Below are 27,787 nucleotides of genomic sequence, written 5' to 3' on the forward strand. Positions count from 1 at the left end.
GGCGATAACATTGATTCAAGGTTAAGAATGGTTTTTTTTTGAGTCATTAATTTACTTATTTCCAAGAAATAATTTTTTTTCGGTATAACAATTAAAGACTATTTAGGTTTTGAAATATACTTTGATGAAATATATTAAGTTTTTTAAACGATAATGTTATTTTGGTTGAAAAACTAAATGTATCGATTGAAGATAATATAGCTCTTAAGCCAAGAAAATCCAAATCAAGACAAGAAATTCTCAAAGCAAAATAATCATTTGTCTTCCTAAATACATTCTTAGATCCAGAAAATATCTCTTGAGTCAACATAAATTTTCTTTCAGTGTACTTGCTGAAATGAGGCGAAAAAAATTTTTTGATCGTGAAGCACTATCTGATACTTCGATTCCGTGCGTTTTTATTCTTCGACAAAACATCCTACAAACAAAATGTCTCTTGAGAAAATAACCCTTTCCCGTGTGATTCTTGTGAGTAATTTTTTTTTATTATATTAGCTACTACGAACATTATTTCATTATTAATTAAGCGTGGTTTGTGTGTGTTCATCTAAAAATACGCCAAAACACATGCTTGTTACCGTGTTGTGCCCTTTTATCATGGACTTTGTGTGTGTTTATTCGACAGTAGACCAACACATAAGCTTGTTACCGTGTTTTGCCCTTTCATCATAGATTTTGTGTGTGTTTATTCGAAAATAAACGAACACATAAGCTTTTTCTTTTACGAATTTTGCTGTGTCCTTTTCTTTTACGGATTTTGTCTGCGGTGGTTATTTTAAATAATGTTATGATGATTATAAGGTTCTCACTGGGCGTGTTTGGCTGAAGTAAGTACTTACTAAATGTAGTAAGTCACTCACTATACTTACAAAATTTCCGGCCGGGACACAAAATAAGTGCTAACGCAGTAAGCATAGCTTAATATACGACGCCATATTGCTTATTGTTGATGTAAACAAAAAGGACAAAAACAGACCTTGATTCACTAAATTATCGATATTATCCACTGGGTCGTTTAATATTTCTTCCAATAAAATATTTCTCATAAAATTATCCATTTGCAAGTATTTACTTGAATTAAATTGTATTGCTAAATTTAGTACTGTCAATTATATTCAGTATATGAGGTTATGTACGGGATATAACGCAAACCGGTGTTTTGTGTTATGTTAAGCCAGTAAGTCTGTCCTGGCCGAAAAGCGCTATAGTCAGCTTGTAAGATTTTAATTTTTTTATGCTTACTGGCTTACTAAGTTTAGTAAGAACTTACTTCGGCCAAACACACCCACTATATTGGGGAATATTCTGTCGAGGGATATTTTGTCCGTGTGATATTTTGTCGGGGGATATTTTGTCTGTAGAATGTTTTGTTGGGGGATATTTTGTCGGGGTATGAAAACGCGCATCACCTGATACTTCGCATCATGATTCGCACAATATCAAAAAAATCATAATATTTTTCACGAAAGTAAAATCAAGTGAGTTTATTACTCATATATATCTGAAGTAGACAGCATCGCAGATCCTCTCAAAAGAAGTAAATAAATGATACCAGGTTTTGCTCTTATTTTGGTAGAAGCACCATGTCACTCTGACCCCTAAAGTCCTAGGTTGACTGTAGTATACTATACACACAAAACTATCTGAAATAATGTATCTTGTTTCCGTCATTTGAATTTTTCTCTCGAAACAAATATCGATTTTATAAAAACGTGAGAACTGCTATTTGTCAATGTCACGTAAACGTGACTAAACATCACCGTATGTCCATGTAAATTTTACCAATCTGTTATATATCAGATTTCTCTATACAACTTTCAACTATATTATTACTATTATATAGACATATATAAATATATAGGTATACTATACTTGTTCACATGTTTACACACATGTTGATAAATCACCTTTCAATTCTACCATGACAATCAGAATAGTAACAACAATAACAGCAGCAGTAATAATAAATACAACCCGTTATTCATTGCTCATTACTCACGTCTCATAATCATTATCATTACTAATGTGATGTTATAGATATAAATTATTATAGACCTACGATTTAATACATACACACATGGATAGCAAACAAAACTCCAACGGAATTAAAGTATGACAAATAATGCGCAGCAGTAATAAGTATTAATGTACGCGACAGAAAATTTTCTATAAAATTAACATCGACGTTATAATTAGCAATTTGTTTAAATTTACATGTTTTTGGAGATACTTCTTTGAAACTTTTAGGTGATGGTACGAACACCTAAACAAAAATATTATACACATAATAAATATCAAATTCATTTTAAGAGAAAAAAATTTTTTTGTTAAAAAAAAAAGGGAGTTTTTATATACACAAAATAGAATTTTATTTGAAACACTCTTAAATTTTTTACGCGTTGTTTTAATACGCTGTATTATTATACGCTGTATTATTATTATACGCTGTATTGCGTCAAAAAATTTTGTGTTAAATATTTAACACTTTTATGGATAAATTTAACATTTATTGTATTAAATTATTACAAAAAAGTGTCAAATATTAAACATGAAAATTTTCAACACAAAATTTTTTGACGCATTGACGCAAAATTTTTTACTGTGTGAAAATTCTATACGAAGCAAATAATAGTCATTTTTAACCAAACAAACAAATTGCATAATAAATGCTCAAATGTATTTAATTTGTGCCGATAAACCACAATAAAAATGATTGAAATATCGTAAATAAATTATTTATTTTAAATAATGAAGAATTGGTTAATGTACACATTCATCTGGCGTGTACTTGGGATTGATAATAATAAAGACTAAATAACACCAGTATATTCAATAAATTGTTCATTTAATTAATTGATACTGCTGTTCGTTTATTTATCACAAGCTTTATTTAACTAGATTATTAATTAAAAATAAAACATAATAAAATTGAAGTTAGACATTAAACTGTAAAAATATGTGCTTGGAATAAAAACAAGCTTTAATCCATAATTCATGATAAGAGATTCAAAAAGTGTAATTTTTTCCTCTAAATAATTGGGAGAGCTTTTAACACAAATTTTTGATGATTTAAGAGTTTCATTTATAAAGTGTTACTTTGGTATCAATAACATTTTTTGTATTAATAAACTGGCGAAAAAATTGTTGACACTTCACCATTATATTGAATTAACATACCAAAATATTAAATATTTAATGGAGACTTTTTTTCCACAGGCAAAAATTTTTTAACTTTTTAAGATTAGTTATTTGAAGTTAAAGAGAAATCTAAAATAAAGTTAAATTGTTTTGTTACTTTATTGGACAGGTTGCGCAGCCAAAAGTGGGAACGGCGGTTCGGTGATAGAGCATCATCCATCTTCCTACTGGGAACAACCCTTCAGTCAGCCTTACTTTGACAACACGACTAAGAGAGAAACGACGACGACAGTCGGGCAATCTGCTTACTTATATTGCAGGGTTCGCAATCTTGGAGATCGTGCTGTAAGTTTTTTTTAAATCTCCTATTTAGGAGATATGCTATGTTACACTATGTTACGCTGTTTTATCATGTTTAATGTACGTACAATGTATAGATACATTGAAGATAAGGGTATTAAATTTTTTATGTTTAAATTGAATGTCTGACACAGGTTTCGTGGATCCGGAAACGAGATCTTCATATTCTGACAGTGGGAATTCTGACGTACACTAATGACCAAAGGTTTCAAGCGATGCACAGTGATGGAAGTGATGAATGGACACTTAAGATAACATCTCCCCAAGTACGTGACAGCGGGACATACGAATGTCAAGTTTCAACAGAACCAAAAATAAGTCAAGCTTATAAATTGAATGTCGTCGGTTAGTATCTATATCTATTTCTCCCGTTATCTAATACAATTTATTCTATTTAAGAGGAAATAATTATTGTAATAATTAAATAATTATTATTATTCAAAAATAATTCTTATTAATCATCAATTCTACCAATATCTTCTAATTAATTTAAATAAAATTAACTCATTATGTAAACTGTCATTTTACTGATATTTTTGGGAAAATGCACCGATGAAATATCACTTTTAATCAAATTATGATAAACAAATTAATTCAAGTTAAATATAAGTAAGAAATAAAGGTATTAATTAATTAGTAAATTAGTAATAATCAATAAAATTAAATTAAGAGTTTAAATTGACATCTTAATTGTAATCAGTAAAACATCCAGTTTGTAATCAGCATAATTTTTGAAATACAAAATACAATTTTGAAAAAGACTTAAAAATATCTAAAATTTTATCCAAAAAATAAAATTTTTAAAATTTGTGAAAAAATTTTTCTAAAAAAGAAACCGAGTTTTAAAATCATAAGAATTTATTTAAAAAAAAATTGTTTTCTACTTCTTCACGGAAAGAGCAAAATGACACTGGATATACTCCCATTCTATACTCGGTAGAAACTTGGATTATACCCACGATAACTCCGACAATTTTTCAAACTTTAAAATGTTTTCAAAATCAGTAAAATTAATTTAATTTGACATCTTTCGTTCAATTAACAGCTGCGAAAAGCATTAGATTTTAAAATAATGTTAAAACTTAAAAAACTACATTGAGAGAACAAAATTCTTTTGAAAAACATGGGCATTATTGTGACATGAAATTAATTTGTCAAAAATTTTATTTTTTAATTGAAGAAATTAAAATTTTTTCACAGTAACTCTTATTAAAAAAAAAAAATTTCTAGAGTTGGAAAAAAAATTTTTTTGGATAAAAATTCGCAAATTGTTTATCTAAAATTGTTTTTTTTTTTTCCAAATCTAGAAAATTTTTTTTCAACAACAAAGTTACTGTGAGAAAAATTTCTTCAGCTATAAAATGAAATTTAAAAAAATTTTCGAGAGTAACTTTTAGTCACGACAATGCCCATTTTTTTCCAAAATAAATGTTTTTTCTCAGTGATACATTTGTTGCAATGATAAAATTTTCTAAATTTTTAATTTTCAACAAACGGCTGTTTTAAGATAACACTTACATATTTCAAAAAATTTTGAATTCATCGCATTTTTACGACTCAGTTCACTAGTGACAGTTGCTGGTTAGCTTACAGTTTACAGACTAAATTTCATTAACAAAAGCTGTATTCTTTGTATCTTCGCTTCAATGAATACTCTTTTGTAATTTCCTCCATCTGATCGAGCATCCAATCGTTCGACTGTACACAAATTTACCTATGGATTACCAAGGCTTTTAACAGTTATTACAATTATAGAACAGCACAGTGACAAAGAAAAAAAGGTCTCTGTATAGTTGATTAATTTTTTAAAGACAAAATATTAATGAAGCTTGATAGAAAACATAATTATCGCCATTACTTAAAATTATATCATATAAAATTTCGATAATTGCAGAATCATAAAAACGTTTTATTATTTATCCGGAATTTAAATAATATCCGTAATTTGATTAACCTAGTGGTATTTACTTGAGAAGTTTCCTTCTTGGCATAATTAATTATTAATGTTCAAAATTCAATAACTCGGAAATGTTACTTATGAAATTTGTTTCTTAATTAATTTTGTCGGTCATGAATTATGACGAACATTAAATAATAAATGATAATTACTTTTAATACTTAATGCTCACAGTAAGTCTTCTTAAATAGCTTGGAAATTCGTATCCCAGATCAACACAAATTTATTTTCGTAGCATTTTATTGCATTTACTTCAAGTAAGAATGAATGATTCAGACTAACGGAAAAAAAAAATAAAAACTATTTTTCTTAAAATATAAATTAGCTCAAAAAATTTTCTTTATAAAATATTATAACTCTCAAATGAATAAATTACCAAATTGAATTTGAAAACAAAAAGTCAAAAGTCTAAGAAAATTTTATCTTTTTAGCTAACAGAAACAATTTTACTAAAAGTTCAACATACTTGTGAACTATGAAAGCTCTTTAACTTTCAAGTTACAGCTATCAAAAATTTTATGTCGCATGTAACTACCGGCGCGTGATACCTTTATAACGCAAAGTATTTTCTTTAATTTTCAACTGTATATGCACTTAAATTATTTTGCACACCTCAAACGCAAAGCCGTTGAGTGTGCATGTAATTTTATTAAGCAGTGAGATTTCATAAATTTTCCACTTACTGCAATACGATACTCAGAGTTAGTATAAAACAAGTACTTTTAATAATAAATGTTGAAGAAAGGATAAAAATTATTTGCGACAACGGGAAGATCGATTCATAAAACTTTAAGGATTCCACGTACAGACCATTACTTGCACAACTTACAACACCTTGTCAAAGTAATCTTTTCTTTATGGGACAAATATTTCAATAAGACGGATATTAAAATAGATTTAGAATTTGAAATGCAGATCTAACGGACGCTGCGGATAATTTCAGATAATAAGATCAAGGTTTAACTATTGCCTCGGTAAATTAATTAACCCTGTATTTCACGAGAAAATTACACCATCGGAAAATAAATGGCTTTTGATAAAAAAAAAATTTTGTAAAAATTCTGGTGTAATGGTCGGTAGTTAACGATTAAAATTTATTAACTACTTAGTGTAACGATCAGCCTGGTCATTATACGCCGAGTGTTCAATTTTTAAAATATTGTTTTGAAATTAATTTGTACACCTCAAACGCTCAAGCATCCGGTGTCATCTATTCTCGCAGAATTAATTTTTACACACTTTTTATTAGCTTCACCTGTATGTATGTTTGTAATCGACTCCTTTGGGCGCAATTTTGACCTATTTTAAACGGCCAGATTTCATTCAAACTCTGTAAATTTATCAAGGACCGATGACAATACACTAATTTGATAAAATTATTCCATTACTCAATTTGCAAAATAAGATTTTTGTTAATTTATATAATTTTCATCTATAGTCGATAAGGTAGAAAATTTTTATTTTCAACCATTATCTTTAGCCGATTTATCTAATATTAACAAATTTTCGAATATCAAAGAGAATTTTAATTCAACAAAACAAATAATAATATTAAAAAAATAAAAAAACAAACTTCTACAAAAAACAAACTAAAAAGTAAAAAATAAATAATAATTTTAAAAAACTAAAAAAATTCTCTTTATAGAAAACCAAACTAAAAAATAGAAAATAAATTTAAATTAAGAATAGTATAAATAATTTTAATAAATATAAATTAATAATAGTGTAAGTAAGAAAAAATGTTTTATTTTAAAAAAAAAAGTGTGGAGTGCTTTTTAAGATATTATCAAAATGATCATCCTTCTCCCCATATTTGTTAATGAAATATTTACTACTATTGACACAATGCATCTCATGCTTTTTTTACAATGAAACAATTTTTTCTTATTTACACTTAATTTATATTTATTTCATTTTTTTACACTATTCTTAATTTAAGATTACTAAAATTCATTTTAGATTTTTTAGTTTGGTTTTCTATAAAAAGCGTGTTTTTTAGTTTTTTTAAACTATTATTTATTCTGATACACTTCTCCTAAATCTCATCGGTAAATTTTGTACAGCACTAATTTTTTCAAGTCGTATAATGACTTCAAAAGAACACTCGAATTAACAATCACGGCGGTTTAATCGTTAAATTTAAATTGTCATATAAAATTCATGAAAAATAATTGCATGTCATTAAATATCCTATTTGTTCGAATGGTCGTGGAATAATATTTTTCGAAAAATTCAATTGGTTGAACAAAAAAAATTTTTACAAGCTTTTTAATCGGACTGATTATAACTATTGATAAAATTGATATTTTATTATTTGAGTTATTTTTCCTTTTTCAATCAATAGTCACACGAAATTTTTCATCAAGAATTATTTTAAATAAATCACTAATCAGTTTTTTGATTCATAAATTATTTTTCAATTTTTTAAATATTTTATTATAGTTTCATTATATATAGCAGCTGCAGAAAAAATAAATCTAAAAAATCTTTACGAAATTTTATGAACTTCAAATAGACTGTTAGTATTAAAAAAAAAGAAAAAAAAAACGATTTAAAATTATTGTAGAGAGAAAAATATTCTGTTCTCTACAGCAAGATTTAATTTAATCAAAGTTCCGTGCAATCTACAAACATAAATTCCATAAGAGAAAAGAGATTTATTAAATTTGATATAGGGTATTCAGTGCACTCTATGTTTATTGAAGTATATAGGAATGTTTATTAAATATTTTCAAACGATACTTTGACTGAAACAAGCTACTAGAAAAAATGTGCAGTTCCAACTTTTTTTATTATAATCAATTATATATTTACGAAATTGTTTCAAGTCGCAATTTTCAAAAAATGTTTTTGTACTTACAAACGAATATGTTACAAGAAAAAAAAAGGTTATTGGTGGTGTAATTTCAAAGTTGTTGCGTTTATGAAGTTTTGCACGGCTTTGTGGGGAGTAAAGCTTAAACTGGTCTTTGATATAGTAAAAGCAAAGACCCCGTATCAGTGTTCTCTAAATAAATAAAACGCGCCTGTCAAGTTGATTGGAAACTTAAAAAAAAAAAAAAAAAAAAAAAAACAATTAGAAAACTATAACTAAAATTTTTTTGAATGTAGCAATAACATATTTCAAACTTTTATGTTTTTGCAGTGTCAAAAGCAAAAATAGCTGGAAATTCGGAACTATATATCAAGAGTGGAAGTGATATAAATCTTACTTGCATCGTACTACAGACACCTGAACCGCCGTCTTTCATCTACTGGTAACTTTTTTACTTTTTTATACTTATTGTTTATTTTTATTTATTCACTTTATTATCGTGCCTCCTGTATTACAGTGTCGTATGTCATGTTGAATCGTTAAGACAACAGTGTCATTTGTGATTTTAATTGAACAATTTTTAATGAATGAAATTGCAATAAATAGAAATAGATACTATACGAATTTAAAATAAAAATTATGAGTCAAATATTGAATTTATGATAAAAGTTTTTATCAACTTTTTCGTGTCTACTATCAATCAGTTGAAATTTGAATTTTAAAGTGAAAATAATAGTATATTACACCCCTAGGGAAGAAAAGTAAGAAGGGTCTCAGAGCACATGCAATTGTTGGCCGAAATAAAATTATGATAAAATTTTAATTTATAATTTAAAAAATTGTCAAACCTTGTATCTCGTGAACTATTGACATTTTTAAAGATATAAGCTTATTCCGATGCTACACTCATCGAGAGCTTTTATTTAAGTACCCACATCAATTTTTCATATATTTATATTTATTATATATATATGTATGTATGAAAAATATATCAAAAATGCATGTGGGTACTCAAATGAAAACTCTTGATGAGTGTAACATCGGGATGAGCTTATATCTTAAAAAACGTCGATATTTAAAAAAGTACAGTGCAATTTAACAAAAGTCATTATTTAATGAAGCAAAATTTTATTTATTTATAGTTTACAAGTCACGGCAGTCACATAGTGACTGCAAGGTTTCTAGTAAATAATGAAAACAATATTGAAAATGCAGAAAAATTATTTAGAACTTTTTTTGTCGGCAGTGAAATTTTCTTTAAAAAGGTTTTGTGAATTTCATCATATGTCTTATTTTTCAGTCGAAATTTATACTCCAAAATGAAAAAAAAAAAATTTTTTTAAGAAAATTAAAAAAAAATTAGAATTCCAAATAATATAAAAAATACTGAAGATTCTAAAAAAATTTTAAGAACCTTTTTTGTAAAAAATTGAATCAATTGTATCAAATTTCTCGTCTTTTAGATAGAATCTTAAATTAAAGTTGGAATTTAAAATATTCACAACTGTGGAATGTCGATGCTGAAATCATATTTACAAAAATTTGATTTTAAATTTCTCGCTGATAAGATTTCACAACAACATGATTGTGTAAGACTCTTGGGTATCATTTTTATCTATACAATATACAATCTTGTAAAAATAATCAGAATTTGTTTTGTTTCGAGTTTGTTTTTTATAAAACTCGATAGAAGTTTTAACTTTAGAGCGAAGTAGATACTCTGTAATTGTAAATTATTCTCTGGTACAGGATCACGATTTAAGTAACTTTCTACACTTTTAATATATTTTTTGTATAAAAAAAAGTTAGCTCAGAAAAATTGCATAAATTTCCTTGAATATTTTTTGTTAAACCTACCTTTGTAAGTCCCGACATAAATATTTAGTAGATATCAGTACCAAGTATTGGGCTATTGACAGCTCAGGTCAAGCGAAGTTAACCTTTCTCGACAGTGATGTTGCATGGATTAGTATTTTATTATAAATGAAACTGTCGGACCAAAAGGTGAAAAGTTATCCATACTGAGATCGAATTACTCCAGCGTAAGTTTCAATTTATATTAATTTTTTGTCAATAACTCGATAATTATGAAATTAATAATCTATACTATGAAATATTGGGTTTAAAGTGACATTAATTAGATGAGAAAAGTTTCTTCTTATCTAAATGTTTGTCTATTTTAATTTGAAGGAGTTTAATTGCAAAAAAAAAATATTTTTTAACCTGTCTTGTTTTATTTGATAGCAAATGTATAGAGTTACCTTAAATAATTATAATATTAATTGCCAGTATTCAAGATGGTTATTACTGGTACTGAATCAATTTAATTTAATTAATAAATATTATATCACAGTATTTAATATCGCTGGTATGAAAACTTTAAATAACGTCAATATAAATATAAAATAACTTATACGGAGCAATTATAGAGTAAGAACGTTGGTTTCGTATAGTGACTATTGATATTATATTATATATGTGCATATTAGTGAAAAGGAAAATACGAGACTTAAAACAGCTACTTAATGCTTACATTTGTCAAATATTACAATTCTCCAGGGAACAAAATAAACTTCAATTTCGTTTTAATGTAAATATCGAGTCATTTACCAACATTGTATTCTCTGTTTGACTAACGCGCACTTACTTATCATTAGTGTATTAATAATCATAATAATACTTATATACTACCAGCCGCATTCTCATTATCTTAATTATTATATTTAAATAGAGTATTTATATGTATATATATTTCTGTCGATGATTTTTTTACATATAAATGAATCGATTTATGATTTCATAATGTACATTGTTTTTTTTTTTTTTTTCTTCAAAGCATCGCAACCGCTCAACTGCCGTCGCATTAATAATCAACGGCATTCATAATTGCTTTTTTTTTATATTATAAAAATGTAAGCACTCACACTCCGGCGAAAAAAATAGTTGTGTAAATTTGACAGAAAATTTTTCGAGATTAACGCAGTACTAATCCTAAATTCAGTTATGGACTTTTTCCAAATCGGGTTCATTGCAATTTCATTCAGTTGTTGGAGACTTAATCGAATTTATGTTAATTGCACATGATACTTTACTATTCAGTCAATTTATCGACCATTTTACATTAATTTTATCAAAATTTCAAGATTTCGCCTGGAACAATTTTTATTTATTAATAAAAATCCGACGGTTAATCTTCAAAGCTTTGGCTGTACTGCTTGAATTTGAAAATTTAATTGATCAAGAAATTTATTTATCACAAATCGCGAGAACAGGACGTGGGGTTTAAATGTAAAAAATAAATGCATCTCATTACTTTTTTAGCGTAGTAGAAATGTTAAAGTTATAAATAAATCAAATTTCCCGACAAAATTTATTCGAATAACAAAAATAAATTAACAACCAACGCCAGTACTTTAAATTAACAGAAATATATTAAATTATTTATAAACTCAAATGGAAAGCTCAAATCAATGGATAATAAAAACGCTGATATTGATTTTGTAATATCTTATCATTTTCAACATATATTCAAAGTTTAAAGGATTACTCATTTATTGAACTAACAATCGGGTCTCAAATTAAATATAATATATAAATATTGGCTATAATTATATTTTCGATGCGTTGAAAATATTTTATTAAAAAATTTAATTAGAGCAGAAATTCTTCTATAAATGAAAATTTAACAATCACTGCCGGTGCTTTAAATTGAAAGCAAACACATAAAATAATTAATAGAAATCAACAAATTTTCACAATCCGATAACTAGTGGGAGTGTAAATGTATTAATAAAAAATGGTGAGTTATTTACAACCGTAAATATATTTTCATCTCATGTATTCCGCAATTTATACATCCATGATTTTGTTTCAATTAACTTTACATAATATAGAAAATAATTATTTTTTTTTTCACATCAAACTGTAAAATTTTTTGCATTATATTATAAATTTCCAGGATTCTAGCAATAACCAAATTAGACAAGCTAAAGTAGCATTTAATCATAGTAACTTACTAAAGTTATTTTTTCCTTTGGTTAAAAAAGTAATGGTAATATTGTATGAAAAGATGACTTTATTGCAAATTCAACATTAAATAATTTCTAAGCACTTGATAAAATTTATTGCCAGAAAAAGTAATATGTCCTTTCTCAGTACATTACATGACACTTGGCAATTTATTTCCAGAAGAAAACGTTGTTTTTCTCGCGTTGGTGCTTCAAAACGGAGCCAAATGTTATATAATTTGAAAACAAGTATCACTTTGTGAATTAAAGGTACAGAGGTGAGCATGTGATAAACTACAGCCAACGAGGAGGAATCAGTGTCGTGACGGAGAAACAGACCAGGACATCGCGTCTGTTGATTTCTCGGGCACTCCCAACAGATTCCGGCAATTACACCTGCGCTCCGTCTACAGCAGAGTCAGCCAGTGTCCTAGTACACGTACTTAATGGTAGGTGAATTCCCAAGCTATTCATTTTCATCTCTCGATTTCTCGACTCTCGACGAGTCGTTGATTTTCATTAGATTCTTTTGCGCAACCCTCTCTCATCCTCAACCTCATCTTTTCCCTTTTCTCCATTTAATTATGTTCCTCATGTAATTTATCGTTTGTTTCGGTACCTCGACATAACTAACCCAATAAACTACGACTAATACCTGTCTGATATTGTAATTATCAAAGTTTGCCTTCTGTTTTATTATACTGTCTAACCGGTTTTTAAATCATTACTCTTCATCTTACGCGGAACCGCAGATTTTATCTATTTCAATAAATAAAAATCAACCATTATTTATTTTTTTTATTAAACTAATAAGATCATTTATAAGTTTATTTTATTTTAAATAAATAAACTAAATAAAAAATTTATAAGTGAAGTAAAAGTGAGAAATTTATTTTTTAATTTTCGTAAAAATGCAAGACATCCAAAAATAAAAATTTTAATTGGTTTGTGAAGAATGTAAGAAAACTTGGAAAGTTATTTTCTATTAAAAATTGTGATTGTTTATCAAAACGTAAAATTTTTAAACATTGTCCTGGATAAATAGGTAAAATAAAAATGGCATTATGGAAAAATGATTTTTGATTCTTAGTTTTTCTTGAAAAATTATGGTGAACGAATTCGCTCATACGGTTTGTTTGTGAAAACTATAATAGGATTGTTCAACTCCTCACGGAAAAAAGTAAACTGTAAAATTCACTCGGATTTCGATTAATTTTTATAGTTTCAAACAGTAAAGCGGACATCGGGATGGTAAAAATATAAATATTACAGAACTTAATGTAGAAAATGTAAAAGCCGCAATTTATAATTTAATATCGAAAATAAGTGATCAGTAAATGTCACTATAGTAAATAACGACGCTCTTATCTTAAAAAATTAGTTTCCAACAGTAAAAATTGCCGTTTCAATATATAATCCATACTATGAGGAGAAGGGGATCTCACTATAGGAGAATTTAAAATTTGAAACAGTAAAAATTCTACTCTTAAAATATATCTTTTACCAGTCCAAGGAAGTCAATAATTTTATTTTTAGCGTTGCATTTAAAATTTACCATTTTACTTTGTAAATATTGACGTTACTTGTGTTAGAAATTTAGTAACTTTATACTTTTTTCATATCATGCGATCATTTTTAGGTTCGAAATAATAAATATCAAAGTCGAAATTCTTAATTATTGTACTTTGACATTTTTGACATTCACATAGCGAATATTACTGTTTGAAATAGTATTTTCTCCCATGTAAAGAATAAATTATAGCATTTAAATGATGAATATTACATAGTAATATTGAAAATCGACTGTTATTTATTACACTTTACTTTTTTCGGTGCTCTGAATTTTAGTTTATGAAAAATTCTAACCTCGGCATTTTTTCCCAGCCAATTTTGCCTCTTTGTTTTATATTAAACATATCGTACATACCGATTCCATTATTTGAAGTATTTGATTAAAGTCAAATAACACAGATTTAAAATATTGAATGACCAAAAACAATAACGAAAGAAGATTGACGGAAATGAGAGGGTGACATATTTACCCCGAGAAAAAAATTTAAAGTTTTTAAACGCTGTACTTGGGTGGTAAGAATAGTCAATTCAAGTATTTAAAAATTCTCTCTCAAGCTTAAAAGCCATACATTGAATGCTTTTAGCGACTATTTTGTCGGAAATAATCCCGCAGAGAGCCAAGGCAAAAACTTCAGACTAATTTCCAAATTTTTGTTTCGACTTGAAGGTTTAAATATTTATCATTTTTCCGGTAACTCTTCATTGTTAATTAAACTATCAAACTATGAGGGAGTTTAAATTTATTCAAAATTTCGATTAACGTGAAGCAGATGTACGAATAATCAAATATAAAATTGTTGTGAAATTCATTCTACCGTATTTATTATTCAAGAATTACAAACAAAATTACTTAAAATTTTAACTAAAAACGTAGCCAATAAAGAATTTCAATTCATACAATAAAAATGTCTTAAAATAAAGCTACATCCCGGTTGGATTAAATATTTTCGACCCTTTAAAAACCGTCAGTAAAATATTAAATCACCTTTTAGTTGCATTTATTTTTCAAATTCATCTTTCCAACTAAAAAATCTACAATATAATATTAACAGCAACGTAAAATAAAATATTCAGATTAACAAAACATAAAAAGAAAAATACCATATTGTTGATCGAGTGCTTTGAAAAAATACTACTGTGTATTTATTTCCGCTAAAATAAATAAAATATTAAAAAGAAATTAGAATAACAGTAATTATAACATGCCCTATGAACTTAAATTAATGGAGTTGAAGCATCGATGCTTCAATATTTTCATTTATTATTTGTATTGTGCATTCGAACTATAAAACAAAGCCATTTACGTCCTCACATTTTAAAAGCAAGAGAACATCCATAAAATATTATTGTTTTTAATATTTTATCGGGGTGTGTATACTAGACATGATGGAAACTTTTAAAGAAAGCGATCAGAAGCTTTGTCTAGTATTTTATATATCATCCGTTTTCATGTCACGTTTATAAAGCGAACATCGTCGTCCTTGTTGTCATCTGATGGTTATACATGATAAACAATATTGTGAAAAATAAAAATAATGTATATATTGTGATACAAGCAATCTTTTTATTTATACGTAATTGTACCTAAAAAAAAAACAAAGAAATCTTTTATATTTTATCCATACACGAAAAATTGAGAGCTCGGTAAAAAGCGCCTGAGGTTACAACCTCGGAGATGGTCCTTTTTAAAGGCTAAGAAGTATTTGATCCAATTTGGTTAGCGTAAAAATTCAAAACTTTGTTCTGTAGCGTATAATATGAGGTCACGTATAACTGATTTTTATAATATTTTTATTTAATCGATAAATAAATTAAAAAAACAGGTTTCAATTTTTTTTGCCATTTAAATTTGTGTCACCATTGAGATAAATTCAATTATTAATCGATCTCTGAAATTTAAAAAAGATTTAACTTCTTCTTAGGTTTACTTGTGCATTATATACGTTACTATTTTGCCAGTTGTCCTGTTCATAATTAAGCTAGTACTCGGTCAGAAATTACTCAGGCTATAGATTTAATTAGACATCTGAGAGACTGGGGAACATAAAAGTAAATAGAACAAAAGAAACAGTGCGAATTTATCTCTTGACGGATCTCTCGGCATTGTCACTATTTTGATTAATTTAATTATTAACCAATCTACGATATTTTAAAAACATTTAACTTCTTCTTAGACTCACTTGTGCATTGCATACGTTACTATTTTGTCAGTTGTCCCGTTCGTGTTACAAAAAATATACCAAAAGCTCAATTGATTTAAATGACTTTATTTTAAAACTCGTTATTAAACTCATTCTATTTTTTGTTTATCCGTGCCGGTGACTACACTCGTAAATTATAGTTATTAATTTTATTTTTTCTTTTGAAATAACTCGGTCGAGGTTTCGCTGACAACTGTCAACTTCTGTTATATCTATCCCCGCAACCGTGACAGGATATGTCATTTAAGTATCAATAAAATGCGTCTCTTAAATGAAAAAAAAAAAAAAAAAAATATCTCAGCTAATAATTCCTGACAGTATTGTTGGCCTTAAAAATAACTACAACCATTGATTTTAAAAATAATTTCTTCAATGCAGGAATTTAAATTACACTACAACCTGAAAGTAAAACCGCAAAATTTTCAGACTTTCTCCGATATAATGAACAAATGGATATTAAACAACTGAAAAATTTCAATAATACTATTTAATTACTAATAAAATCGGGTAAACATAACTTGAAGCAGTTAAATAATAATTCAACTATCCTATGAGTATATTTTAATTTCATCACAATACAATAATGATCACAACTCTTTATTTTTCGGTATTTAATGAAAACATTTACTTTTTGTTTTAAAGTACCAAATGTTCACCGACCATATTTGTAACCCAACAATGGAAAAATCGTCTCAATTAATAGTTCATTATGCAAATACTCAGTAAAAATATTAACAATGAAAATCGAAATAACTAATAATAATAATTTCAGCGTCACAAATATAGCTTGATACAATCACTGATGCAAACTTGATAAATTCATCAAATTTAAAAAATTACCATCTGTAATTTGTATTTGTAACTACATAATAAACATTACTACGGAACTTGTTATTTTATCATTTTGTTGCATACAAATTATTTTATAAACTATTACAAACGATTGATAAACATCCGAGTTCTATGTAAACGACTTTACACAGAATCAACGAAAAACCCACTGCATCCAATTTGAATAAATTTATTTCATTCATATTAATTCAAAGAGACTTCAAATTACGTGAAAGAACAGCTGGGTCAATTGTTGTCAATGATGTAGTTTTCAATCCTTAAATATATAAATTCAATCGTAGTTACTTCTTGGCATTGCATTTATTACAAGACGTTTTTTCAATGACTCAAAAATAAATAAATAAAAAAGTCTCAAATTGTGAAACTCGAATCATTTTAAAACCAAATTCCTTTGGCATACATATTGATAAAAAAAAAAGTAATTGCATTTGAGGAATAAAATTTTAAACCAATGTAATTATTTTGAAGAGTTTTATTGTTTTGAATCAAGTTAAAAATTTCTTGAAGTTAAATTCACTTAAATTAATAAACATTTCTAAATTCAAAAATTTTTCTACTTAAGACAATTAAATCAAGACGATAAAATTTCTCAAAATGATTTTTATGGTTCAAAAATTCTTCTCGTGAAGTTTTTTCTTCAAATTTTTGACTATCCCACAAATTTTAATTCCCGAATTAATCATGAGTTTATAATAATTTCTATTTTTTTAACTTTCCGCTAAGAAAATCAACATTTTTCGAAAATCGAGAAGTTATTGATTTTACCACGATTCTCGAAAATTGAATTCTCATCAGATCTTTATATTTTAAGGTCCTAAGAAGCTATTTCAATTATTCCCATGCACAGTGAAAAATTTTGCGTTATTGCATCAAAAAACTTAGTGTTAAATATTCAACACTTTTATGTATAAATTTAATATTTCTTCTGTTAAATCAACACAAAAGTGATAAATATTTAACATAAAAATTTTTTGACGCAATGACGCAAAATTTCTTACTGTGTGATGACGGCAGTCATGTATATATATATATATATATATATACGTAAACCTCTCATAACTTTTGAATGACTTAACCGACTTAAACGAACTTTGTGGTTTTCGAAAGAATTCAGTGAAACAGACTTGCGTGTAAGTTTGAACCAATTCAGTGCGATAGATTTTGAGAAATTCCAAATAAACCGAAGAAATTGGTAAAGGCATATTTTTTTCGAAATAACTTTTGGACTGCTGTATCGATTAATTCCGTAATCTAAAAAAATGACTTCGAATGTTATTTAAAAATTCAAAACCAATTCATTCAAGATGTTTTTTTTTTTCAAATTCCTTCAAAATTTCTATTCGTTTTTGATTGTTTTAAAATAATAATTAGTCCTCAGAAAAACTGCATCGAACGCCACCAATCTTGTTAAAGTCGATCAATTCGTTCGTAAGATATTTAATTTAAAAAAATTCCGAACACAGGTTTTTTTTTAACACAATTTTAAATCGAATCGTTTGTTAAATATTAGATAATCTTTTTGTGCTCGAAAAATTGCGTTGAATGCTGCAAGCCTCATCAAAAACGATTGATTCGATCAAAAGATATTGCAATTAAAACTTTTAAGAAAAGTATGTTTTTAACAACTACTAAATTTTCGAGCTTGAAGAGCTCAAAACTTCGGAATAGATAATTTGTCGAGCGTTGTGAACTCGTACATAGTGGGAAGTTCCAGGGATGGCTCGCAGGGTCAACCGTTTCCCAGATTTTTTTTTTTTGGATTCTTGCAAACTCGTGAAAATCTTTTTTCTCTATTAATCACTTTTAAAACTAATTTTTCTTGTTACTGTATTAGAAATTTAAATTGCACGTACCTTAATTTTTACTAAAAAGAAATGAGTAACCTTTTTTCGATATTTCCTTACTAAATAACTTTAACTCAATCGTGAATTTTATATTATATAACATTCTATTTTTTGTTGTTTTCAATTTATGTTCTTTTTGAATGCTCCCATAAATTACGTTATAGTTATTATTAAAATCATTAATAAAATTTTTATTCCATTTATACATAATTTATTATATTAAATTAAAAATTAAAATAATTGTTATCAACGATTGAACTTAAGGGGGTCTTCTAATCTAGAGGCACAAATTACACAAAAATTGAATTAAAAAAAAAAAAAAATTTTTTTATCGAGTTATGCGTTCTTAAAGTAGAGGGGGGGGGAAGACCAGGTCCTCGTCGCCATGATTTTTGCCCTTGTGGTCATCTGAAAAATAAAACCATGATAGATTCTTGATTAGTACAAATGTTGCTATCTCATGAACCAACAAAACTGAAAAAAAAAATTTTTTTCATAAAATGACGGCAATTAAAAAAAAATCAATTTTTTACTCATTTTTTAACTTTGTCAAATTCTTTAAAATTATTAAGAATTTCAAATTTTTATTTTTTATTGGCCTTTTTTTCCCTTTACTTTAAAGACGCATAACTCGATAATTTTTTTTTTTTTTTTTTTTTTTTCAAATTAATTTTGTAAACTCGTTGCAGAGTTTAGTTATATTCATGAATATGAATAAACAAATGATCAAAAAATATCAAATACTTTTTTTTTATCGACTGCTCCAAATTCGGGCCTCTAGACGGGAAGGCCTCCTTAAATCTTTGGAAAAAAAATTTTAAATAATTTCGATTAGTTTTTACTTTATATTCTAATTTAAGATTATCATATTTTTAGAATTAACCAATATAACAGCATTACGAATTACTGATACAATTAAAAAAAAAAAAAAAAAAAAATTATTGTTCCAGGAGAGCATCCAGCGGCAATGCAGCACGGGAACTCGAGCAACAGTGGTGCGGCAACTTGCACTCTAGCCCTGCTACTTCTTTTTCTTTACGCTGGCTCCTTTGTAAGATGACTGATTAGTGATAACGATAATAATAACTATTATTACTACGACTACAATAATTATTAAAATTACAAACTGCAACAACTTTTAAAGAGATATTTAGTTAAAAATTGTGGTGCATATTAATAATGAAGTGCGTTGCGATGATAATTTTAGGTGGCCCCTCTTCCGGCGAATATTAAGTTAAATACCAAATAAAAGTACTATAATCGCCGGTTTTATATTTTAAACAGAGTGCGAGGCATTGTTGTACGTATACAAGATAAATTATATATAAATATAAATATAAATAAAATAATTATATATACTCCTTACCTGATTGACTTTGACTTGTCGCTAACGACACGAGTGTTTGTGAGTTATTATCTAATTAATATTGTATAATAGTGTAAAATTATCCATCATCCAGCATCGATTTATCCAATCTAATCAGCCCGCTGATACTCTCGCATGGATTTATCTATGTCATTTGTATTATAATATTTAATTATATTATATCAAACTAAATTCGATTCCGATATAATGACTATCGGTTACTTGCAAATATTTTATTTCCACGTAGTTAATTAGTATTTATATCCAAAATGGTGAGGATAAATTGGTGGAAAAAGTATATTTACCGGCGCGTTTATCTGCAAGACCGAAATAAAACGCGGTGGTTAATATTAATAATAATAATAATTAATATACATTAATATTAATTTTCTGTAGATATAAAATGACGAATAAATCGTGAATGTAATGTGAACTATTGCTATATATAATATTTATAAAACATGAATATATTTTATAGAATTTAAGCAAATAAAATATCACATTTATATGCGATAATTGATAAACTGATAAGTGTAATAAAATTTTGTGTATCAAATTATTCGTACGTTTTCAAGAGAATTTATCAATCAAACAACTGAAAAAATTTAACTCATTCGATTTATTCACTGTTGACGGTTTTAATTTATTACGAGATAAATTGTAAAGGGCAAATTGAACCTCGGAGTTATTATTGAAGTTATTACTGTTAAGAGAAGATTGGTAATTAAATTTTGTGATGCAATTTAAATCGAGTTTTCGACCTGAAAAAAGTCAAGAGATTAATTAAAAAATTTTTATATTATATTTTTTAATTAAGTAAAAAAAAAAAGTTACTTATTAAATAACTGTTTCGTTTTTTAAATTTTTTGATTGAAAATTTTTGGGTTGGAAATTTCGGATAATTTATCGAAAAAAATTTTCGTTTATTTTCTGTAGATATATTATTATATTTTTTTACAGAAAAATTTTTTTGGCTTAGTTAATAAAAGATTTTGAATCAATTGAAGAAATTTTTTAATTTTCATTAAGCAACCATCTGTGTCTCGCGCAAGTACAAGAGTTTAATTTTAAAATTACTCAGATGAGTTGATGATAACTTTTATTCGTGAAAAAATTAATTTTTCCTTCCAGAAAATCTTTGTTTTATCTTTTAGTCAATATACATTAATTAAAAAAATAAATTGTTGACACGAATGAGCTCGAAAGCTCATTTTGCTGCCTTTCCCGATTAAACACAATTTCATTGATTTCAACTCTTCAAGCGCTTACCACATAACATATCTTTGATTATGTATAGCAATTTATTATTGAAAATTATAAATTATAACTAAAATATCCGTCATTATAATTAAAAATCTGTAATATATGACATATATTTTTAAATGTTAAATCAAATGAATAATACCTGTATTAATAATAATTATGATAATTTGTAGATAATAATTGTGGATTCAATAGAAAATTTCACTCAATTTGAAATGACATCTTAATTTATAATATTTTATTAAAACGTTTATTTGAATGCTTTGGGTAATTAAATTTATCATGTCCAGTACGATTTATTGTAATTTAAAATTAAAAATTCCTAATAATAATTAATTTTATTAATTCTTGATTATTTCATTTTTCGAATAAATTTTTTATTATTATTTCTATGGTAACCGGGGCAAAATGGGACCTGGTATTGAAACTAAGGAATTTATTTGATGAAATAAAATTCAATATTGATTAGATTTTCAATACAAATGTAAAGTAATTTTGTTTGTAATTCTTGAATAATAAATACGGTAGAATGAATTTCACAACAATTTTATATTTGATTATTCGTACATCTGCTTCATGTTAATCGAAATTTTGAATAAATTTAAACTCCCTCATAGTTTGATAGTTTAATTAACAATGAAGAGTTACCGAAAAAATGATAAATATTTAAACCTTCAAGTCGAAACAAAAATTTGGAAATTAGTCTGAAGTTTTTGCCTTGGCTCTCTGTGGGATTATTTCCAACAAAATAGTCACTAAAAGCATTTAATGTATGGCTTTTAAGCTTGAGAGAGAATTTTTAAATACTTGAATTGACTATTCTTACCACCCAAGTACAGCCTTTAAAAACTTGAAATTTTTTTCTCGGGGTAAATATGTCACCCTCTCATTTCCGTCAATCTTCTTTCGTTATTGTTTTTGGTCATTCAATATTTTAAATCTGTGTTATTTGACTTTAATCAAATACTTCATATAATTGAATCGGTATGTACGATATGTTTAATATAAAATAAAGAGGCAAAATTGGCTGGGAAAAAATGCCGAGGTTAGAAATTTTCATTACCTTAAATTCAGAGGAGTTGAACAAGCCTACTATAGTTTTCATGAACAAATTTTCAAGAAAAACTAAAAATCAAAAATCATTTCTTCATAATTATATTTCTATTATTCCATTTTTATTTCACCCATGTATCCACAACAATATTCAAAATTTTTACATTTTTCCAAACAATTACAATTTTTAATAGAGAATAGCAAAAGAATTTGTGTTTTAATTTATAAATGTCTTGCATTTTTACATAAATAAAAAAAAAATTCCTTACTCTTGCTTTACTTTCACATAAAAATATTTTTAGCTAATTCATCAACTTCTCCAAACCATACAAAAACCAAATTCCCACAAAAGTAACGCTCTAAAATTTGGTCTCAATTTGCACATTTTGCCCTTCTACCTATATCTATTATTCATCGACCAACAACCGTCACTCCAACCGCAAATCGTTCCGCTCGTAAAAAAGCAAAAAATAGTGTCCCATTTCGCTTCGTTTTTCCATGCGCGAATGAACGTGTAAAAAACTTCCCATACCGATAAAAAATAGGTATATTAGTATACGATAAATCATAAAATAAAACCTCGATAAGGATCTAAAAAAAAATAATCTGTAAGAGCTTGATCGAGTGGATGGAAAAGTAGCGTAAGACAAATGCGATTTATGTTTATTTGCTATTAATTGTTATTATAAATAATAAATAACGATGAACAAATACCGAGGATGCACCGAACACGTTTGTCTGATTACAGCTTCTCTTGGAAATACTATTCTACCTCGTACACGACGGGGATGATGATAAATGATAATAATAATAATATTAACAATAATAATAATAATAATAATAATAATAATAATAACGAGGATGATATTGATAACTGTACCAATACCAATGTTCGTGGCCTCATTACTGTCCACACACATTATTATATGTGGCAGCGTTTGTCAACGCAAAACGGGTCGTACTAAAAATAACATCGCACGATGAGGTATTACGAGATCTGATGAGTATATAATGCTCCTCTTGCTATCTTCTTTACGCGTAAATCAGACAGAATAGAATAAGAGAAGAGATGCGAGTAGAGCTCGAGCAACTTCCTCTAAAGGGGTAGTTGTGATGTAATATAACGGTATGTTAGTACAGAAGGGTGGAGGGTAAGGCTGGCGGTGACGGTTAAACATTTCAGCCAATCGAGCGAATGTAAGCTTTATAGTGTCAGAGTTCTCCCGTCCCTCGCTATCTACGTATTTACGTATGTATGTGTGTATGTGTCTGTTGAAGTATGTATGTGAGTGTAATGTCACTGAAATAGACTTTGTAGCATTGGTATATATACCCAGAATCTTCATTTACTTTAAATACCTTTGAATTAATAAACAATGCTCGATGCTGTCGTTATTGTATATTGCGCTCGGTAATGTTTATTTTCTACTAAATAAGTGTATGCTTATTAACTACTAATTTAAGTGTGAACGAACAACCGACTGTGAACTATACGCCCCGTTTAATTGTTATATTGTAATTTTTTAAATATTTATATCAATATGTGTTTGTCTTTGATTGAAATTGAAATTTTTTTTTTAAGTTCAATTGTTTCAAGTTAGCTGATAAATTTATTGTTTTAATAAAAAGTTAATTGCGAATTATAATATTTATGATTGAAGAGAAAATGTATGACGGAATAATGGTTGTGTAATTTTTATTGTTTATAATTTAGTTTGAATATTAAATTCTTACTAAATTTACAAAAACGATAATTATTTTGACAGAAAAGTTTTTCATTTTTTAAAAATTCCGTTTTTAAACTAAACCTCGTTAATTTTAATAAAAATTTTGAATTAACAATGAGGAAACTCTTATTTACTATCCCTTAGACTAATCTCATCGCCGAGCGATCTCAAGCGTAAGACAAGGATCTTATAATTGAAGACTAGACGGTCTTAGGTTCGAGGCCCAGCAATTGCAAAAATTTTTCTAAAAAAAAATCTATTAAATTTTGTAGCTAGAAATTTGTTAAAATACATATTCAATTAATAAAAACGCATTTTTAACATTACACATATACTTTTATCGTTAATAAAAAATGAATTTAATCGATTAAATATTTGTAAAGACTACACATGTGATTTTGGATGAATATCAGATAAATTAATTAATCGATTGGACAAGAGTTTTTTTAAATTGACAGTTAATTTTTGTTAAACGAATTTCGATAACGATCTTCTATACAGTTTTTCTCATCAAAACCATGTCAATAAAAAGGAATCAGGTCAACCAATTGATTTTTAAAATTTCCATGCTTGCAAAGTTTAATACTGAATTGACATCACGTGCTATTCGGATTAAAACAATTATTAAAAAATCAATATGCTAATGAATAAATTATAAATTATGTCAAAGATATTTTCCAATAAAATCTCTTTGTAATAAAATTACAATTATTAACCTATTTTAATATCCAGGATTGTTTGATGGTGATTCATTCCTTGGCAACACACATTGTAAGATGTAACTTACGTAATAACTTTCATTTAAGTAGAACAGAACGACATGGTCTGTATAAAAACAAGGTATTATTGACTATGTACTTAAACATGTACTTGAACATGATAAATTATTGATAACATGACATTAGCGTTTTCATTAACCATTGATTTGACCTTTCCATTTGAGTTTATGAATAATTTAATATATTTCCGTTAATTTAAAGTATTGGCATTGGTTGTTAATTTATTTTTGTTATTCAAATAAATTTTGTCGGGAAATTTGATTTATTTATAACTTTAACATTTCTACTACGCTAAAGAAGTAATGAGATGCATTTATTTTTTACATTTAAATCCCACGTCCTGTTCTCGCGATTTGTGATAAATAAATTTCTTGATCAATTAAATTTTCAAATTCAAGCAGCACAGCCAAAGCTTTGAAGATTAACCGTCGGATTTTTATTAATAAATAAAAATTGTTCCAGGCGAAATCTTGAAATTTTGATGAAATTAATGTAAAATGGTCGATAAATTGACTGAATAGTAAAGTATCAGGTGCAATTAACATAAATTCGATTAAGTCTCCAACAATTGAATGAAATTGCAATGAACCCGATTTGGAAAAAGTCCATAACTGAAATTAGGATTAGTACTGCGTTATTCTCGAAAAATTTTCTGTCAAATTTACACAACTATTTTTTTCGCCGGAGTGTGAGTGCTTACATTTTTATAATATAAAAAAAAAGTAATTATGAATGCCGTTGATTATTAATGCGACGGCAGTTGAGCGGTTGCGATGCTTTGAAGAAAAAAAAAAAAAAAAAAAAAAACGATGTACATTATTAAATCATAAATCGATTCATTTATATGTAAAAAAATCATCGACAGAAATATACATATATATAAATACTCTATTTAAATATAATAATTAAGATAATGAGAATGCGACTGGTAGTATATAAGTATTATTATGATTATTAATACACTAATGATAAGTAAGTGCGCGTTAGTCAAATATAAGAAGCTAAAAAGCTGGTAGTTATATTATATTATAAAATATAAATATTATTTAATGATGTTATATTATATTATATTATATTATATAATTGAAACTACGGTGTATATAATGAAGATATTAATTTATTGGTTATATTTATTTTGTTGAACCTAGTTGTATTATTGCAAACTCGGTAAATATAGTAAAGGAATGGATTATTTGTGAAAGATATATTTGTATTTTATTATTTCCTTTTCCATTAAATTTTTTATCAATTCATTTACTTTCTTTGATCTCATTGAGATGAGTACCATCAAACTTAATTAAAAATATTATATATTTTATTCCATACAACATAATTATTTTAATGAAGTCAGTGTATTGGAGGATTTTTAGTTGAGAAAAAGTTTTTTTAAGTAATATAGATAAATATCGTTTATTTTATTATGAAATATATTAAATAAATTACATTCTATTTTTTGGAACCCGATATTTGAATAAAAAATATAAATTTATGAGTATTATTTTTTAAAATAAAAGTCTGAAAAGTTCGTGGTATTTACTCTCAGGTTTTATAGTAATTTTAAATATTCGCATTGAAAAAATTACTCTTAAAATTAATGATTGTAGTCATTTTTAAGGCCAACAATATTGTCAGTAATAATTAGCTGAGATATTTTTTTTTTTCATTTAAGAGACACATTTTATTGATACTTAAATGACATATCCTGTCACGGTTGCAGGGATAGATATAACAGAAGTTGACAGTTGTCAGCGAAACCTCGACCGAGTTATTTCAAAAGAAAAAATAAAATTAATAACCATAATTTACAAGCGTAGTCACCGGTACGGATTAACAAAAAATAGAATGAGTTTAATAACGAGTTTTAAAATAAAGTCATTTAAATCAATTGAGCTTTTCGTATATTTCTTGTAACACGAACGGGACAACTGACAAAATAGTAACGTATGTAATGCACAAGTGAGTGTAAGAAGAAGTTAAATGTTTTTAAAATATCGTAGATTGATTAATAATTAAATTAATCTAAATAGTGACAATGCCAAGAAATCCGTCAAGAGATAAATTTGCACTGTTTCTTTTGTTCTATTTACTTTTATCTTCCCCAGTCTCTCAGATGTCTAATTAAATCTATAGCTTGAATAATTTCTGACCGAGTATTAGCTTAATTATTCTTTGAATACTGCTGGAGAAAACTATGTTAATAAAGAAACTAATAAAAGTAATCAGGTTAAATAAAAACATTCTAACCACAGTTTTTTTTACCAATGCCTTCGCTGCCGGCTGGCCAACTTCTACTTTTTTCCCTTTATTCATCAAATTTATAAATTTTCACTCTTCTAAAATTAAATCCAGATACAATTATTTTCTTCAACCAATAGAAAGCTCCTCTTTATAAATTAATTTATTATTTGTTTCTTAAATGACATTAATATCAACTTAATTATTAAATCAGTCCAAATTTATATCGGTGCCGTCTCTTGACTCATATCACTTAAATTATTTATTAAAATAATAATCATTTCTGATAATTAAATTTATCATAAATATAATATGAATTATCAAGTCACTTACAAGTCAAATTTTATTTACAATTACCTCTAAACATAGTATTTTCATTGAAAATGAGAAATTAAAATTTATTATCACTCTTTATTTTTTAAAGTAAAAATCTTTAAAAAAAAATTTCAAATAATTATTTTTTAATTGACACGTATCAATTTAATTGCTATTATTATTTTCATTGTATTAAGGTGAATTTTGTGAAGTGACAGTATAATCGCAAGCTCAAACTTATCAATATAAAATAATTTTTTCTAATTAAAATAATCATAACTAGAGTCTCAAGTATCAAGTTAT

General features: G+C 26.7%; 1 protein-coding gene across 3 annotated transcripts in view; it reads left to right on the forward strand.

Moving 5' to 3' along the window:
• LOC141532605 (transmembrane and immunoglobulin domain-containing protein 1-like) overlaps positions 1-25,758 on the forward strand; it is a 79,248-nt gene extending 53,490 nt beyond the window's left edge. For all 3 annotated transcript variants that reach the window (XM_074251035.1, XM_074251034.1, XM_074251033.1), the window contains exons 3-7: positions 3,308-3,483; positions 3,633-3,843; positions 8,601-8,712; positions 12,548-12,726; positions 19,697-25,758. In XM_074251035.1, coding sequence (XP_074107136.1) covers positions 3,308-3,483; positions 3,633-3,843; positions 8,601-8,712; positions 12,548-12,726; positions 19,697-19,806 — 788 coding nt within the window. In that variant the 3' untranslated portion in view covers positions 19,807-25,758. The remainder of the gene's footprint in view (positions 1-3,307; positions 3,484-3,632; positions 3,844-8,600; positions 8,713-12,547; positions 12,727-19,696) is intronic.
• Positions 25,759-27,787: the final 2,029 nt, after the last annotated feature.

Source organism: Cotesia typhae, unplaced genomic scaffold, assembly GCF_013202065.1.
Source record: "Cotesia typhae breed Kobodo isofemale line unplaced genomic scaffold, CoteBio_Ctyphae contig_65, whole genome shotgun sequence".
NCBI classification, from domain to species: domain Eukaryota; kingdom Metazoa; phylum Arthropoda; class Insecta; order Hymenoptera; family Braconidae; genus Cotesia; species Cotesia typhae.